This window comes from Lontra canadensis, unplaced genomic scaffold, assembly GCF_010015895.1.
Source record: "Lontra canadensis isolate GAN:19392208 unplaced genomic scaffold, GSC_riverotter_1.0 scaffold1, whole genome shotgun sequence".
In the NCBI taxonomy this organism is placed as follows: Eukaryota; Metazoa; Chordata; class Mammalia; order Carnivora; family Mustelidae; genus Lontra; species Lontra canadensis.
The window spans coordinates 23,979,006-23,994,359 of NW_022630995.1; the positions used below are offsets into that span (position 1 = coordinate 23,979,006).

The 15,354-nt window shown below is 41.0% G+C and overlaps 1 protein-coding gene across 1 annotated transcript in view; it reads left to right on the forward strand.

Annotated features, from left to right (window-relative positions):
* The window catches only part of KDR (kinase insert domain receptor), a 44,410-nt gene that overhangs the window by 13,996 nt on the left and 15,060 nt on the right, over nucleotides 1–15,354 (forward strand). Inside the window, exons 10-21 of the mRNA XM_032851419.1 lie at nucleotides 1,498–1,651; nucleotides 2,572–2,695; nucleotides 3,218–3,326; nucleotides 4,187–4,528; nucleotides 6,634–6,780; nucleotides 7,131–7,262; nucleotides 10,613–10,719; nucleotides 11,150–11,285; nucleotides 11,655–11,759; nucleotides 13,086–13,199; nucleotides 13,775–13,863; nucleotides 14,438–14,591. Coding sequence (XP_032707310.1) covers nucleotides 1,498–1,651; nucleotides 2,572–2,695; nucleotides 3,218–3,326; nucleotides 4,187–4,528; nucleotides 6,634–6,780; nucleotides 7,131–7,262; nucleotides 10,613–10,719; nucleotides 11,150–11,285; nucleotides 11,655–11,759; nucleotides 13,086–13,199; nucleotides 13,775–13,863; nucleotides 14,438–14,591 — 1,713 coding nt within the window. The remainder of the gene's footprint in view (nucleotides 1–1,497; nucleotides 1,652–2,571; nucleotides 2,696–3,217; nucleotides 3,327–4,186; nucleotides 4,529–6,633; nucleotides 6,781–7,130; nucleotides 7,263–10,612; nucleotides 10,720–11,149; nucleotides 11,286–11,654; nucleotides 11,760–13,085; nucleotides 13,200–13,774; nucleotides 13,864–14,437; nucleotides 14,592–15,354) is intronic.

A 15,354-nucleotide genomic window follows, 5' to 3' on the forward strand; every position in this document is an offset into this window, starting at 1 on the left:
TTTTGAATTTTGTGGGAAGCTGCTAGTATGATGCAAAGACAGGTTCCAACTCAGAAAGCTTTTGCAGTTTGACATTGTTGGCTTGTTGGAACTTAATTTTTTTTTCTTAAACAGGAATCTAAGATCTATCTGACTCTGAGGCTATAAAGGGAAGATACTAAGTTTTTGATTTAAGGATGATTTGAACATTGTTTTTCAAACTGAAAGTGTCTGGGTAGGGAATAAAACAGTATATGGTCAAGTAAGTGTAGGAGATATTAAGTCAATGTACAACAGGTGTCTTTATAGCTGCACTTCTCAGGACCTTTATTTAATGTGTTCATGTATATTGCCATTCTCCAGGGAAAGACACATAGAGTATGGAGGGTTTGACAAAGATATTTGACCAGAGCATCCCCCTCCCACCCTGGAAATCCGTTAATCTCTTGCCCCAAACACAGTTTGGGAAATGCTTTTCTGTTAGAATTCTTTGTTCTCCATATTGGCCTGGCATATGAAAACTTCAGGATCTTCTTTTGTAAATTAAAGTGTTTCCCTTTATATCCTGCCACCACTCTGTATGTCTGCTGAGCTTTGCTTCATTTCTTTTCTGGGACATCAGCTTCAGGGAGAAAATTTTAAAGGGAAAAGGTTCCAGAAATGTCACTCAGAAGCCACTCAGGAATCAGACATTGGGGAATGGTGAGAAGCTGGAAAGCTAATGAGTAGGGTAGGGAGAAGAAAATGAACACAAAATAAAGATGTAAAAATGGACATTGTATATAACCCCATCTCAAGAATTCATGAAGTCACTAAACATTTGATTCACCCTACCGTTTACCCTGCTATATAAGATAAATATAAAAAGTCAAAATTTGAGAGTATAATTTGAGGCTTTAAGTTGATAGCAATGGGGGAATAGTTTTGCATTAATGACTTTGGAACCAGAAAAAGAAAAAAAAAAGGAAAAAGAGAATAAAAGTGAGAAAGAGAGAGGGGGGAGGGAAGAAATGTAAGGGAAGGAGGGAGAGAGTGTGGAGGGAAGGAAGGAAGGAAATGGAAGAAGAGGAGGGAGAAGGAAGAGAAGCAGGTTACCTTGGGCAAGTCATTTAATGTTTCTGTTTCATTTTTCTCCTGTGTAATTAAGTGAATTAATCTATGCAGAGCACTTATAACAATGGCTAGCACTTAATGAACGTATTTGCTGTGCCAGTCACAATGAGTTTCTTTCTTTATGATCTTTTGAGATTGCGAGCACAAGGAAAGTTATCCCTATCATGCAGACTGAGAAAAACTGAGGCAGAGGGTGGACAGACTTGCACACAGTCCTCCACTTATGAGGATGATGGTTATCACTAGAAGTCATATCTCCCATGTCGCAGTCTAGATGTTCTTTGAAAAAGAAAAAGAGGGCAAAATCATATGCTTATAGAAACATAGGCTTCAGTTCATGAAAACTTCCACTTTCTGTTTCTCAAAGTAGATTGAAAATTAAAATGTGGCTTCCCCCATGTCCAGTCCCACCGCAGATCGGTGAGAAGTCCCTGATCTCTCTGGTAGATTCTTACCAGTACGGCACCACACAAATGCTGACATGCACGGTCTACTCTGTCCCACCGCCACATCACATTCGCTGGTATTGGCAGCTGGAGGAGTGCGCCTACAAGCCCTTGTGAGTAGCCCACATCCTCTTTTTCCAACAAATGCTGTTGTGCATTTCTTACAGCTACACTGTGGTATAATGCCATTCCACCCCGAGAAGGCCATTCCTAAGAAAGTTATGCCCCAAGTTATACTTTTACTATCCTTCCATCTTTCTCCATGTCTTATGTTTTAGGACATGTCTTTCCTTGGGGTGTCCCACCTTGAGATCAGCTAGCTTTCTCTTCCTAACTTAGCCCTGGTGCAGACCTCTCCAAACCAGGCTCTTTGCTCACTTTGCCAATTGCTAATCTTTGGTGTTTTTCCTTATACCAGTCAACTGGTGAATACCGCTCTCTCTCCTTCTTATCTGGGGGAAGGTCCATCTCAGAGGAAAAGCTGGTGGATATGAGGGAGCTGCAGACCTGGCTGCAGCCTTTGGATTCTCAGGCCCAGCTTATCAGGTTCTCACACAAGTCCAGACATCCTTAGGAAGACAAAACAACAAGCCACCCACTACTACCCCGAGCAGTTCACTTCCTGTTGTTGTTTTTGAGATGGCCACTACTAGTTTCTTCCTCAGATGCTGACCATTTCCTACACAAAGGCCACGGTCCCAGGGAGATTACTTTAAGAAGCCCAATGACTTCTTAGTTTCCTTGTCTTCCTTTGAACTAAATTAACTTGAATTGTCTTGTCGATTCAATTTATGAATGGAGGTTTGTTCCCAGAATAACTGTTTCCCTCCTGTATCCTGGAAGAATGTACCTAGAACCTCTTCCTTCTTTGCTGAGGCCTATTTTTAATTGGCGCCAAATCGTGTAATGTGGTAGTGTGCACTGAAAGTTATTTCTAAGAACATAAGAACCAACCTTGGACTCCTTTCCTTGCTGTGGATTTGAACTAAAGAAAAATTAAGTCAAAATAAAAGCTGTTATTTCTTCCTTATAGCCACGCTGCCTTAATGACAAACCCACATACTTGTAAAGGATGGAGAAATGTGGATGACTTCCAGGGGGGAAATAAAATTGAAGTCAACAAAAATCAATTTGCCATAATTGAAGGAAAAAACAAAGTGAGTTCGAAGTTCTTTAATTTGAAAGTCTCCCTCTCTTTCTTTTCTGGAAGGATAGAAGGATGGAATGAAAGCACGAGGTCAATCTTATGTGAGGGATATCGGAGATGGATAGTCACATTAATTGTATGATAAAATACTAACATATTAAGTTAGTTTGAAAACACCACTGACTTTTAGAAGTGCCATCGACTTAATAATATCTTACCAGAGGATGGTAAAACATGTGTGCCGTTAAATCTGTACATCTGTTGTAAGGTGATTCTGATTTTACAGATACAGAAATGAGAAAATGCATACAGTGTTAAAACACTTTATTTCCTTTTCGTTTTCCAGTGTCTGTTTTGTGTAATGCATGAACCACACAAGCGTAATTATAATTGTGTGGATTTGAGAGAGGTCAGTGCAGTAGTATGAATGGAGTACGCAGGTCTCACAGGTTGAATTTTAGTCTGAATTCTTGTGCATAAACACAATCTTCCTTGTTTATGGCCTGAGTTTTCTTTTTTTATTTTTAAATAGACTGTAAGTACCCTTGTTATCCAAGCGGCAAATGTGTCAGCCTTGTACAAATGTGAAGCCATCAACAAAGTTGGGAGAGGAGAGAGGGTGATCTCCTTCCATGTGACCAGTAAGTACCACTCTGTGTGTGGGGTGGGGTCTCTCACCAGCTGGGTCTCTCACCAGCTGGGCGCTAAGCTCTCTGATATTCTGTGGTCCTTGCCATTCCTGAGTGGCATGGTGTTTCAGGAGAGGAGTTGGACTGATTCTGGGTGCTTTTGTTCGTAACTGAAGACTCCTCTGCTAGCTCTTGGGCTCATGTGAAGTCAGTGCAACTGACACTCCTATTCCCTCAGGGGAGAGAATGGTTTCACGTTGTTGTTAGCCACAAGTCCTACATCATAATCATGTCTCCACCATCCAAGTGTAACCCAGCACTTGGCTTCTTGGGGTTCCTTCAGGGGGCTTGGTACTGAACGGTTGACAGCACTGAGTTTTCTGGAGGGAATTATAATGGCATAGGGACAGTTTCCTCCCAATGCTGCTGATTCTGCCTGCTCATCTCAGTTTTATGGATAAGCTTTAGCTGACTGGACTAGGTGAAAGAGTTCAGTCTGAGCTAATTTGCTTTCATAAATACAGCTTTAATGTCACTGAGTGTGATTTGTCAATGAGGAACTACATTTTTAAAGTTCTATGTTATAATTATCTGCTTTGAATATGTTTTGGATTTTTTTTTTTTCAATCTCAAAAACTGTGTTTAGAGCCCAAAGTGGAGATTTGATGTGTATCTGTGGACTGCATCTTGGTAAAATAATGCATTTGGGGGCCAGAATTGTCTAGTTTGATTGTTTTCTTGTATTACATTGCCTGGGATTGCTAGAGCTTCACTTTTCTTGATGCTTTATAGCAGTCTGAAGACAACAAGGAGAGAATCGTGCGCTGCCCAAATTAAATCATCATTTTCTAACCATGGGTTTTATATTTCAGGGGGCCCTAAAGTCACTTTGCAACCTCATGCCCAGCCAACTGAGCAGGAGAGTGTGTCTTTGTGGTGCTCTGCAGACAGAACTATGTTTGAGGACCTCATGTGGTACAAGATTAGCTCACAGGCTCTGCCAAGCCATGTGGGAGAGTTGCCCACACCTGTTTGCAAGAACTTGGATGCTCTTTGGAAAATGAATGCCTCCAAGATCTCTAATGGCACAAGTGACATTTTGATCATGGAGCTCCAGAATGCATCCTTGCGGGACCAAGGAGACTATGTGTGCTTTGCCCAGGACAGGAAGACCAAGAAAAGACATTGCGTGGTCCGACAGCTCACGGTATTAGGTAGGGAGGCAATGTGGGGTCATCAAAGACAGTTGGAATGCCTTCTATGTAGTGCTTTTAGGGACTATAAGATTACTGTCCTCTAGGAGCTTATGAAGTAGACTGGTGCACACTTACCTATTCACTGAGGGTTTTTGAGGCAGAAGGAGGTGAATAGTGGTGAAATGATGTATTAAAGAGAGAAAATAACGTGTTTCTTTCCAGCTCTGATGATAGGATTTCCCTACTGTCTACAAGGGATTAGCTTAAACTGGGAAAATTCCTGCTTCACTCTGGACATTCGTATATTTCAGTAGACACATATCCATGGAATGCCTACTGTGAGCTAAGAAGTTTTCAGAAGTTCACAGTAGTGAGTAGGTAGACGAGATGAGAATGTAGGCAACCACTGGGCAGGCATGGCACACTGAGGTCTCTGTGTCTATGAGGACAGGAATTGTTTTCTGTCTTACTCCTTGAAGTAGCTCACATCATAGAACATAGTGGCACATACTAGGTGCTCAGTAAGGTGTCTGCCACATGAAGAGTAGGATTCTTGGGTTGTTTAGGAGCCCATGGGAGTGCTGTTACATGGCACTGCCTGTCCTTTTGGGTATGTAGTCCAGCATAGAGATCTATGGGATGATCATTTTAATGAGCAGATAGCTTTGTAAATTCCCCAGGGAACCACTCTCCACACCTCATCTAACCCGTGTCTTGCACAAAAGCTATGTAATCATGCCTCTGTCCCTGGGAAATTGGACAAATTTAGGAAGATCTCTTTGTGTCCACTTTCTCCATTTTCTCCTCTCTTTAGTGTGCCTTCCCAATTTCTGGGAGACATGTATTGTCTGATTTTACTCTTAAGAAGGGAAACAAACAGCCCAGGTGAATGAATCTATACCAAGGTTTTAGAGGAATAATATCTTCCTCAGAGGGCTTGGCATATTTTAAGAGGCATCTTCAGACAGACTCTAGGATAGTGTTTGCTAGTGTTAAGACTTAGATGTTAAAAGAAGGAAAATTTTTGGGTGAAGTCATTCCCAGGGCCCTTCTTATCATATCACATATATGACCATGTGTTTTCTGTTCACCTTGGTGACCAGTCTGGTTTCAAAGTAATAGAAGAATTCAGAAAGAGACATGAAGGAGGACATGCCTGGGAAATTTGTGCTCACATTGAACTGGTTTGCTTCTCTAACAACTCCCAAGTTATTTTCCTAAAATTATTCTTAGAATAGACTAGAGCCCAGGACATTTGCTTAAACCCCAATGTAGTTCACCACTGAGGTAATCGCATTTTGTTAAATGTTAAAGTGGATCCTTTCAGCAAGATTCCTTTTGATTGTTTTGGACAAGATATTTCTACAAACCTTTGATGGAAGGGCAAATCTCAAGTTTTGCTATACATTGAAAGAAATACCCATGGGCTTAATTTTCTTGAAACCTTTGACTTTCTTTAGGGATGGTTGTCTTTCTCATTTGTGTTTTAGTGGAAATGGCACTGGACTAGTCCTTTAGGTTTGCCAGATTCTATTATTAGTTCAAACACTTACTTAGTTACAGGGACTTGGGCAATTTGCTTACCTCCTGAACTGCAGTTTTTTTTCATCTGTGAAATAAGATTAATATTATTGTCCATTCTAAGATTGATAGGGAGCAACAGAAATAGTATGAGTGAGTTTTGTAAAAAGTGCCAAATAAATATAAGGCATTCTTTGTTGAATTACACTGAAGTTTCACACTTTCCAAGAGAAACATGGTGGAATTCATGGGTGTCACTGGCTAGAACTTTCCTGGGAGGGAAAGTTTCTCTTTGGGGAAGCTGAGTCTAATTAGAGGAAAAAAAACATAAAAGTGACAGCCTTTATTTTGTGATGTGACAACTAGTTAGAATCACTAATAGGAATGTTCAAAGAGATGTAGTGATCTATCTCAACCATCCTGACTTGTTCCATTTAACTTTACTCAGTGACCAGCGGTACTATCATCAACTTCTGTGTATTTGCAGTTTAGTAAATCAACAGCCTACTGTTTATGAAGTTTACACTGTTTATTAGTTTACCAATGCTAAAACCATTTCAAAAGTTATAACTAAATGTGTGATTTTTTGTGTGTGTGCATAGAGCGTGTGGCACCCATGATCACTGGATTCCTGGAGAATCAGACTACAAGCATTGGTGAAACCATTGAAGTTTCATGCACCACGTCTGGGAATCCCCCTCCACAAGTTACATGGTTTAAAGATAATGAGACACTTGTAGAAGACTCAGGTGAATAAAATATGTCTCTCTCTCACTGGTTGCAGAATTTTCCTGGAGACGTGTCCCAAACCCCACATTATGTCTTGATTTGTTTTAGATAGCTAAAAAAAAAAAAAAAAAAAGCAAATTAGTGTCCATGGTCTGGCTCATTTTCTAGACTCTAAATTAAAGTATTTAGAGCCTTGTTGAATTCTCAGGGAAGCCGGGGGTGATGAGTCAGCAATGTATCCTGTACCACTCTTTGGAATTAGACACTAGTCCAAGGAAAGGACACCATTTATATTTTTAGATTTTTTTTTCCTGAAAAACTCCACCAGATCACATCACAAATAGAAACAATTATTTTTCTTATCTCTTAGGTATTGTACTGAAGGATGGGAACCGGAACCTAACCATCCGCAGGGTGAGGAAGGAGGACGAAGGCCTCTATACCTGCCAGGCATGCAATGTTCTTGGGTGTGCAAAAGTGGAGGCATTTTTCATAGTAGAAGGTCAGTGGAGTTGCATGGACACGTTAGGTGGTTTTAAAAACTTAGCTTGTATTGTATATATACTCACTCACTTTGGGTGATTTTTTATAATCTTTGTAGTTTGTATATGTTCTACTCTAAGTACATATTTTTTTTTCATTTTTTTAAAATTTTTAATCATTTTTTAATTTATTTTCAGCATAACAGTATTCATTGTTTTTGTATCACACCCAGTGCTCCATGCAATCCGTGCCCTCTCTAATACCCACCACCTGATTCCCCCAGCCTCCCACCCCTCCACCTCTTCAAACCCTTCAGATTGTTTTTCAGAGTCCATAGTCTCTCATTGTTCACCTCCCCTTCCAATTTCCCCCAACTCCCTTCTCCTAACTCCCCATGTCCTCCATGCTATTTGTTATGTTCCATAAATAAGTGAAACCATATGATAATTGACTCTCTCTGCTTGACTTATTTCACTCAGCATAATCTCTTCCAGTCCCATCCATGTTGCTACAAAAGTTGGGTATTCATCCTTTCTGATGGAGGCATAATACTCCATAGTGTATATGGACCACATCTTCCTTATCCATTCTTCTGTTGAAGGGCATCTTGGTTCTTCCCACAGTTTGGCAACTGTGGCCATTGCTGCTATAAACATTGGGATACAGATGGCCCTTCTTTTCACTACATCTGTATCTTTGGGGTAAATACCCAGTAGTGCAATTGCAGGGTCATAGGGAAGTTCTATTTTTAATTTCTTGAGGAATCTCCACACTGTTCTCCAAAGAGGCTGCACCAACTTGCATTCCCACCAACAGTGGAAGAGGGTTCCCCTTTCTCCACATCCCCTCCAACACATGTTGTTTCCTGTCTTGCTAATTTTGGCCATTCTAACTGGTGTAAGGTGATATCTCAATGTGGTTTTAATTAATACATATTATTTTAACCAGAAACCATAATCAATGCCATTTTAATTCTGCTTGGATCACATTTCTTATCCTTGCAGTTCTTGCTTTGGAAAAATTCTTAGCCTGACAGGTGGAATACCCACCTTGCCTTTATTTTTTTTCTTCATTGAATGGCTCGGTTAACTTGTTGTGGAAGTGGTACCCCTGTATTTACTTGGAAAAACATTGGAATTACTGCTCAACCATCAAAATCAATGTTATCCAGATAATCACAAGTCCAAGTTTTCCTTGGACTACAGACAATTAAAATTTATTTGTGAACAATAGACCCTTGCTTCTGTGACATGGAATTTTAGTGTGTCTAAATGTGAAAGGAAACTCCTGTATGGAGGAGGGAGGTGAAATCTGGCATTTTCTCAGATGGGAAGGTAATTTGTGACAGGATATTTTCTCTTCAGAAATGTATTCCTATTTTAAAAAATAATCTATCAGGGGAGCAATGAAACTCTATTATGTGGGTGAAAGGAATGGTATGCAAGGGGAAGAAAGAAGGACGGTAACAGAAGGAATAACTGATGAATTTTTATGAACTCATCCTAACTTGTCTCTCAAAGTCTAGATTTTAGTTCCCTTCATCTGTCAAATCTGTTACATCTTGATGACTTGTTTTCCAATTTGTAGGCTTATTACCATTTCATGAACTGCACTTGGAAAAAAGATTTCAAGTGCGTGAAATAAATAAAAATTTCAAGTGTTATGGTGCTTTTGTCACTTTCCAAGGGGCTTCATGTTGAGGGCAGATCCCAGTGGGGACTTCTAGCTCTCTCCCATGCTCTGCCTCACCTCTGTTGGCTATTTGCAGTGGGCTACCCACAGAGCTTATATTTACTTTGTACCCAAAACGGAATACTAAGAAGGAGAGAGATAGATGTTTAATTCTTCTGTTAAGTTCCCAAATGTTAACATGGGAATATTAACACACTAACTTATATAGACAATTGAATCTTTGAACTTTTTATATGTATAATGGACTTTTAGACCTCTGTGTATAAAAAGAAAATTATTTTGGTAGGACCACCGGGGAAACAGAATCGATTTTCAAGCCATGCTTGGTCCTTGGTTCTCACTGTTAGCTCTTACTTGGCTAACTAGTTCATTCCTTGTCCTTCTGCCTTTTTGAGGCTGCCTTGGGCCACTTGAACAGCTTATTTGATTCACACTGCACTCATCCAATGGGAGGCCCTAGGTGATAATTGCTTCCTTATCATCTCTTTGCTAATCACTCCTAGTTGAAAGCCTCCTCTGGCATTTAATTTCTTCCACTCAGAGCTGTCCTCTGGAGCTCTGAGCATCTGCAGCTTTCCTTGCCGACCTCTGCCTTACCTTTCATGGGTGGTTTAAACTCATTTTATTGCCAGGCTATGAGGGATGCTCTCTTCTCAGCTTTCTCTCTTTTCCTAACTCAGGCTCCTGCCACACAAGCGCAGGGTAGTGTGATGGCTAACTGGTGTTGGACAGACTTTGTTTAACTCTTGACCATTCCCCCAACTTGCTGTGTGCCCTTAATGAAGGAGCTTAACCTCCCTGAGCTTGTTTCTCCATCTGAAAGCTGATCGTTGTTGAGAAGATTAAGTGGGATAGTGTATTTAAAGTGATGAGCACCTAGGGGTTGCATGGCAACCAATCACTTACTGGCCACTTGTCTTCTCATATTATCCTTTCTCAAACTCTATACAGATGAAAACAGACTATCTGTGTAAACCAGAGTTTCATTTTCCCCAGAAAGAGGTCACTAGAAATTATTCTAGAACTTATTCTGAATTAAAACATACTTCTTTTCTTCCCTGTAGAATGTGATCTGTTTTCTTTCCATTAAAGTCTCCTCTTCCTCCAAACACTTCATATGTTTTTCTTGTAAGACATCAAACATTTCAATCCTTGATGTCCTTAATTTCTTTTATTATTATTATTTTTTTTTTAATTTCTTTTCAGCATAACAGTATTCATTGTTTTTGCACCACACCCAGTGCTCCATGCAATATGTGCCCTCCCCAATACCCACCACCTGGTTCCCCCAACCTCCCACCCCCTGCCCCTTCAAAACCCTCAGGTTGTTTTTCAGAGTCCATAGTCTCTCATGGTTCACCTCCCCTTCCAGTTTCCCTCAGCTCCCTTCTCCTCTCCATCTCCCCATGTCCTCCATGTTATTTGTTATATAATTTCTATCCTAAAACTTTGGAATTTTATCGTTGGAAGTTTTCATGGGCAGTGCTTTGCAAACTTTAATTATCCATTAAGAATGTTATAGACTCCCTCCAACTTAGAGGCTTGTGACTATTATTGTCTAGGATTTTTTTCCAAGTTGGTAAACTTGAGATCTTGCTTTAGTGTAGAACTTTGTCATCTTATATCAAAAGGTATGAGTTTTCAACTGTTGATGCTCATTCAATTTCATCTTTCCAGGTGCCCAGGAGAAGACAAACTTAGAAGTCATTATTCTAGTAGGCACAGCAGTGATTGCCATGTTCTTCTGGTTATTACTTGTCATCGTTCTACGGACCGTTAAGCGGGTAACAAAATCATTTCCCTTCCATCCCATGTACGTTGGTTTTCATGATTAATGAAAGCTGACTGGGGCTCTTTGAGTTGTTTCTTCCCATTGTTATTGGCTCAATGGGCACAATTTTATTTCAATACAATAACATTCTTTCCCACTTTCTTTTGGCTGGGCCACTGGGCTTTAATTGATAGAAGCCACTAGAGGAGACAAGGGCTTGGACTGTCTAGTGTAATTAAGATTTAAGTACTTCATTCTGAGCTCATTTGGGGTTGAGGGGACACTGGATACAGGATTATAATAGGCCTTACTCTCAAACTTCATGAGTTTTATTTGAGAATGAGACATCAGGAATGGGGCTTCTATAAACAACAATAATAAGCACACAAAAACAACAGCCAGACAACAGAGCGTATGTGACTGGAAGGAATAATGCTTTCCAGGCCAATGGAGGGGAACTGAAGACAGGCTACTTGTCCATCGTCATGGATCCAGATGAACTCCCCTTGGATGAGCACTGTGAACGCCTGCCTTATGATGCCAGCAAGTGGGAGTTCCCCAGAGACCGGCTGAAACTAGGTGTGTTTTCAAGTGGTACTAATTTGATGTTGGGTTTACCAGGACTTCTCTTCTTCCTTTAGGATGATGACAAATCTAGTCTCTTCACATGTTGGATCCAGGTTCAGAATATTCATTCTGTCTTTTGAATTTGAGTCATCATCCTTTTAGTCACTTAGAAGTAGGGTCCCTGTACAATTATCCAAAGCAGGACATTTGGAGAGCAGAGGGGGAGGTATTAAATAATGAAGCCACTATAAGAGAGTTGAGCTGGATTCTTCCAAGTTAAACCGGGATGTGTGATGACCCAATCTAGTCGGAATCTCTGCATGCCGCTTTGGTCCTGTCATAGTCCAAGTCTGTTTTGTTTCCTGTCATCGTTGACTGTAGGTAAACCTCTTGGCCGTGGTGCCTTTGGCCAAGTGATTGAAGCAGATGCCTTTGGAATCGACAAGACAGCAACTTGCAAGACAGTGGCCGTCAAAATGTTAAAAGGTAAAGGCAAAATTAAATGGTGATATATCCCTTTCTGTGTTTTGTCTGGTCTGTAAACATGATGAAAGCCTTGTGTCAGCACCTCTGTGGTTAGGTGAGCCCACTAGCCAAGCGTGCAGCTGGCTTAGGTGATACCTTTGTACAGATTGGGGAAAAGTTCCTCTTTTATAGCCTCCTGGCAAGGTGTATGGCCTGGCAGGCAAGGTTGAGGATGGGTTGCAGCTTCACCCACTTTCCCAACTTGCCTGAGAGCCCTTGTGCAGGGCATAGCTTATACAACTGTACTTAGTGTCCTGACTATAGGAAAATAATACCTTGGTTATGTAAAGATTGTTTCTTAATTTATTATGATGCATTAGTGAGATGATTATAGACCATGTAGAGACATGGAAAGAAATTTCATGTAATAAGTAAAAACAGTAGAGCGCAAAAACATCCTGTTTCCTAGAATTGGAATATGTGAAAGATTTTCTCCTATAAAGATAATGGCTGCACTAGGAAAAAAAAGGACCACAGGTGACATGTTAAGAACCTAAAAGCTTTATGAACAATGGTTAACCCTAATAGTAAAGGAATTCTGGTCTTGTCATTCTCATCTGGGGAGGTGATGCTCCAGGTGTGATGTGCTTTCATGATGAGGGCAGTGCCACAGACCCTTGGCCAGTAGATCGTGTGCATTTCAAAGCCATCTCTCTCCTTTTGCCTATTCTCCCTTGTGGCTAAGGGGGTGTGCAGTTTTGAGGTGGCTCATCAGGGTCTGAGGTGTGGACCGTGTGTGTGAATTAGAGGGAAGTGTACCGGTCTGTGCAGGATCACACTTGCAGTTCTAGCCTCATTCAGGCTCTTGTGCCAACTGGCCTTGCCAGCTGGCCCCTGTTAAGTTTCCTCCTTGGCACTGATTGGCGGGAACTTCAGCATAGCCCCTAACACATAAGGGTATTTAATACATGGTGTTGCTTCCTTACCAGGAAGGACTGAAATAATCAGGCCCTAAGAAGCATAGTCAACCTGATATATGAAAATCCAATTTTGTAAGAGAGGAAAATCTGGGCATGATTCCCTTTGCAGATGTCGTCCCCACTTTGCAAAAGACTTCACAATGGATTCCTTTAAATATCAAACATTCTGGGTGCACTTAAAGTAAGGATTGGATTTAGACAAGGAAATATAATTTATACTTGACTTTCAATGTACCTAGTCTGTACATTTGGTTACAGTGTATTATCCCTAGAGGGTAAGTTGCACACATGCCTGCAGTGGTGGGGCACTGATTCTCCTAAGCTAATGCCCACATTTATGATTTCACTCTCTGCCATATATTTGTAGAAGGAGCAACACACAGTGAACACCGAGCCCTCATGTCTGAACTCAAGATCCTCATTCATATTGGCCATCATCTCAATGTGGTCAATCTTCTAGGAGCCTGTACCAAGCCAGGAGGTGAGTATCTGTGGATGGTTCTGGTTGCCTAATGATTTTGGCATATAATTTTCTGCTGGTGTTTCAAGGAAACCACTCAGCTCCCATGGCCTTGATTTCCTTAGCTTAGGATACTTTGCCAGATTCCTAGATATAAATATATTTCATGGAGGTTTAATGGGCACTATAAATTATTCTAGAACTTCCTGTGAATTAAAAAAATGCCATCTCGCTATACCGCAGTTTGCTCCTTATGTAAGAGGTTCAGATGAGAAAAGTAAGCTTCTCAAAAAACTTGAAAGCAAAAACCTTAAGAGTAGTTCCCTCTAAAACGAAATCATCTTAAGTGATTGTGTTGAAAAGCAAGTGGTTGGATTTTCTTCTGAAATTTTGGTTCATCTTGCTGCGGGATTGCCAGTTAGTAAAAGAAAAGCTACATTATAAGGGCATTGTGACCAGCTGATTTTGATGATCCTGTCCTGGTGACCGTTTGTAGTGTCCTTCTATGATTTTTGTGGTTCATCCATGTGTTAAACACTTGATGAGATACATGAATGGAAACATTTTCCTTTCTTGACATGCTGTGCTGTCTGCAGGGCCACTCATGGTGATAGTGGAATTTTGCAAGTTTGGAAATCTGTCAACTTACTTAAGGAACAAGAGAAATGAATTTGTCCCCTATAAGGTATGTCATTGAACTCAGCTCTGACCACATTGTAAAATGGAGGAAAATACAGGTTAATCTTTCTCTGTTAAAATGTTGTGAAGAACTTGTGAGGAGTCTTCTTTTGGTTGTTTTAATTTCCTCTTTTACCTGCTGGGGCACATATCTTCTCATGGTTGGTTTTTTGTTTTTGTTTTTGTGACTCTAATCTACTGATCCATTAGAGATGGTGCCTAAGGAGGGGAGAGGGTGGGCACGATTAAGGAAAGGGAAGGATGTCTCTGGATTATTTTCTCTCTTTCCTAGCAGGATTTGGTCCCCTGGAGTGTCAGTCCCTTGGTAAAGAGCACCCTAATGTCCTAATGCCAGAGCGTGTCTGGAATAGACCTGAAACAAGGTGTTTATCTCTTTAAGCTAAAGAAGAAACTAGGCTTTATGGAAGAAAATCTATTATGTAGAACTCTTTCCCCAGATTCTAGCCCAAAGATTCCATATTCCTGAAACTGATGTCCTTCTTATCTACTTTTAATAGCTATAATTGTTTTCTAGAGATCTCTTTTGTATTCAAGGAGTGTGTCCATTTGCTTCTTTATAGACCAAAGGGGCACGGTTCCGTCAAGGGAAAGAATATGTTGGGGAAATCACTATGGATCCCAAACGCCGCTTGGACAGTATCACCAGTAGTCAGAGCTCAGCCAGCTCTGGATTTGTGGAGGAGAAATCCCTCAGTGATGTGGAGGAAGAGGAAGGTATCTGTCATTGCTTTCTCCACACTTAACGCATACTCTTGCAGGAAAGAGAAGGTGGTAGAGTGTTATGAGTAATTCTGTCCTGGGAAAAGTTCAGTACTCCCTAATATTTGGAAGAGACCTACATTTCTAGACTGCTTCCATTCAGTTTTCCCAAAAGTGAGTTGTGGAAACCCTAACTAAGCAGCTGTCTAGACTGCGAGGCAAAGTACGGGGCAAGCCTGAGAAATCCCGGTACCCCAGGCGGCTCAACAGTCAGCAACAACCAAACTAATGCTTTGAGACTATTGGTTCAGCATCTAGTAGCAGGCGAGGATCAGTGCTTTGTTCCTTAAGGACAAAGGAGGCTCTCTGATGGTAGATTTGCCTCCACATTGCCCTGAGCAGTTCAGCCCCACTCTGCCTAAGTCACCCAAACTCTTCAAGGCAGTGTAGGGGTTACCTGCTGTTTCTACCCCATTCCAAGGGGCTTATTGAGTCTTTCTTGCACCTGTACTTCCTTAGAGGAGTCCTGGTTAGCATATTTTTCTATACCCAGTTATGCTTCCAGTGATATTTTAGTGTTCTCTCTGAGTAGAGCTGTGTTCACAGTCTAATTTCCAGGATTTCTTCCAGCTTCTGGGTATACTGTCGATCTGCTTCCCTTAGAAGGAGCAGAGACAGCCCCATGGATATAGAGATGGGGCTTCCTGATATCTGGCTCCTCTTGAGGCATGATCTTAGCAGAACCCAGTCATGAAATAGTGAAAGAAACCTGTTTCCC